Source organism: Varanus komodoensis, unplaced genomic scaffold (assembly GCF_004798865.1).
Source record: "Varanus komodoensis strain SLA01 unplaced genomic scaffold, ASM479886v1 scaffold122, whole genome shotgun sequence".
In the NCBI taxonomy this organism is placed as follows: Eukaryota; Metazoa; Chordata; class Lepidosauria; order Squamata; family Varanidae; genus Varanus; species Varanus komodoensis.
The window spans coordinates 484,994-488,230 of NW_025335356.1; the positions used below are offsets into that span (position 1 = coordinate 484,994).

The 3,237-nt window shown below is 45.1% G+C and overlaps 1 protein-coding gene across 1 annotated transcript in view; it reads left to right on the forward strand.

Annotated features, from left to right (window-relative positions):
* The first annotated feature begins 885 nt into the window (after positions 1-885).
* Positions 886-3,237, forward strand: part of LOC123019391 (gilatoxin-like) — a 15,081-nt gene continuing 12,729 nt past the window's right edge. Inside the window, 2 exon segments of the mRNA XM_044422219.1 lie at positions 886-937; positions 2,900-3,053. Coding sequence (XP_044278154.1) covers positions 886-937; positions 2,900-3,053 — 206 coding nt within the window.

Below are 3,237 nucleotides of genomic sequence, written 5' to 3' on the forward strand. Positions count from 1 at the left end.
AAAATGAAAGTTGATCAGAATCTAGAAGCATTAGTATTCATAGATCATGAGAAAGCATTTAATATAGTAAAATGGCTACTTATACTAGAGTAAAATTTGGAAAATGGGTGAACGTTGATAGGTATAGCATCAAGTGGATATTTATTGTATAATTTTCATACACTTAGATGCACAAGACGGTATGTGTCAGTTCTCTTCAGTTTTATTTGTTATGTTTACGGAATCTTTAGCTGCCCATACTAGAGAGCAAGTCTCTTATTTAAGGGCTATAATTTCCCCTCCACAATAAAGGTACATGAATTGTTTAGGATGGTTTTAATTTATTGTAAATTTAAGATCCAATTCTCCAAACCATTTCTTGTGCAGCATAAATGTATAATATTAAACCATCTGGGAACATGTGTTGTACACTTTATAGAGGAAAACCTAGAAAAGAATTACGAGAAATCTCCTCAACAGTTATAGGCAATTATGGAAGGATGGTTAGAATATAAGTTCTCACAGACAGGAAAAGCTTCCATAATTAAAATGAATGTCCATGGAACATCATTTTCCTGGTATCTAATATTCTGTGTAACTGGTTGAGCTGGTCAACTAATCACCTTACAATCACGCTAAGTATTTTGAGATATCTTTGGAATGGGGAGGTATTAATCTAGCTTTATTTTGAAAGTATTAAGAGTCCTACATTTGGGTACATATTTGGGATTGGATCAAGGAAACAGGTTGAGCCAGGTGTGGAATGGTGAGAATCTGGCATCTTTGGAGCAGCTGTGGCTGGACTTTGGGGCATAAATAGAAAGGGAGCAGTGGGCCACCTTCATCTTGAACTGATCGCCCACTTCTAAAGCACAGAGGAACTTCTCACCAGGCCAAGCTACCACCATGGGACCAGCCAAATTAGTGGCGTTCGTTCTGTTACTGCAGCCTTCTTTGGGTAAGGACCAGCATTAGGGTGCAGCGTAGTCGCAAACAGAGGTGGGGATGGTGAAAGGGAGGCAGAGTCGACATGTATCCTTTTTCTTCCACCTGCACTGCACCTCTCTCTCTCTCTCTCTCTCTCTCTCTCTCTCTCTCTCTCTCTCTCTCTGTGCGCGCATGCTCGCGTGTTGTGTATGGACCATTTTCTATCCAAAGAGGATTGCATCTCATGCATAAATTCTGATTTTTGTCTAGTAGCACATTATTTGTCCAGGGCCTTGTCTGAGTGCCACATCTGCTTATTAATGACTCTGACAACAACTCAAATGTTGCAGCAACGATCATGTGCTTGCCCTGAAACCTTTATCACCAGATAGCCATTCCCACCAGGATGGGGAAAAAATCCAGGAAACTGAGGTCCCATATGATGCCCACCTAGTCTCAGTCTGACAGCCATCTTTTTGTGCCCCGTTGGCCTTGCTAGGAGCCCCCGAGCTCCCTGAGGCCCCTGATTGAACTGGTAGCCATGCTTCGGCTAGAGCTCATCCTGCCAGAATTAGGGGCCACTGGACTCATGTAGGAAGCCTGGCCAAGCCATCAAACCTGTTATGCTAAGGTCTGGCTGTGGGTCTTGAGTGCAAAAGGCTCTGCCTGGTGAATTTGCTGTATGTGTGAAATGCAGGGGGCCCAAGGGGGCTTGTGTTTTCCTCAAAGGGCATTCTTGTCAGAGCTCGGTTGTGTGCAGCAGGGGGGCCAGCTCATCCAGTGTGAGGTGGGGAATCCTGGTGGTTGACTTGAGCACCTTGCCTAGTTAGATCAATATGGGGACTTTTCCTGGTGCTTCTTCTTGGGCCAGTAACACCTCTCACTTCCAGGCCAGGATCTGAAAGGGCTGAAGGGGAAACTGGTCCCCCGAGATGTTCACAGCCCCATCACATAGGAAGCCATCCAGATAGCGAATGCTCTGATGACAACCTATCCTGACTTTACCTGCCCATTCTGTCAAGGTGCTAAATGTTTTGAATACCCCACAAACAGATGAACAGCCCATCAGCATGGCCATATCCACACACCAATACCTCTTCAACTTGCAACCCAGCAGGTCAAAGTCCTGTATTCTCCACTTTGCCACCAGAGAATCCCCTGCTGAAGGATTTCACCATGTCTACTTCTGTCTGAACAGAGGATGGTGTCATTGATCAGGGCCCCTTTTGCGTGTGCTCAGTGGTGGATGTGACCGAACTCTCCTGAAACCTTCTTGGAAAATGCTGCTAATGGCAAGATTCTGAGATAGGTTATTGGAGGTGTAAGCTGGGGAATACTGGACCATTGTAGGCCCACCATTGCTTGCTCTCTTTGGTGACATCTTGTTGCAATTACACAAAGAGAGAGAGGACAGGATCTCTTCTCACTGATTCCAGAGTGTAGGACCCACAATAATGAGCTCGCATTCCGACAGTACAGATTCAGGCCAGATATCATGGGAAAATCACTGTCAGAGCTATACAACAGTGGAACCAGTTCCTTAGAGAGGTCATGGGCTCTTCCACAGATATACATTTAGGCATATGAGTGCTATTATTATTATTGCAGTGAAAATAACTGCTAGGTTTCCCCAGCCCACCCATGCCTTAGGAGGCTGAACTGTTTTCATGGCCAGTGGAATCCTAGCACTGGCTTACAAAGCACAGAAATCATAAATGATGTTGCTAAATGGCATCAAGTCATCTCCAACCTATAGCGACTCTTTGAACAAATGCTTTCCAAACTAGTCTGTCCTTCACAACCAGGTCTTACATTTATCTGTACTCTTCAGCTCCAAACAATCACAGAAGAAACCCTCCTGTGAAATATCTCTTAGCTCGCCTTCTTTGGAAGTGAGAAAGCTCATTGGGTGCTTTAGAGGTGCTCCAAAGCAGATGAGGGATATTGGTGGTCACCGCAGCCAGACTCTGAACTTTCTTGGTCTTGATTGCAGTGTTGGCAAACCCTGTGAGGGTTGTTGGAGGTCAGGAATGCGAGAAAGACGGACATCGTTGGCTTGGTCTACTCCAGACTGAGGAAGGGCCCTACTGTGGTGTGGCACTGATCAGCCAAAACTGGGTGCTCAGTGCTGCTCATTGCTACGAAAGGTGAGAGATGATATGGTGCCAGCAAATCTGTTGGAATCCAGTTTCAGCTCTTGGGCAATCCTTCAGGTACCATGTACACGAACATTCGCTATCACAGAGTGCATTTGGAAGGGAACCCCCACTATGGGATGTAATTGCCTTTTACACATGGCAAAGTTACATCCAGGTAAATTTCCACATCAAA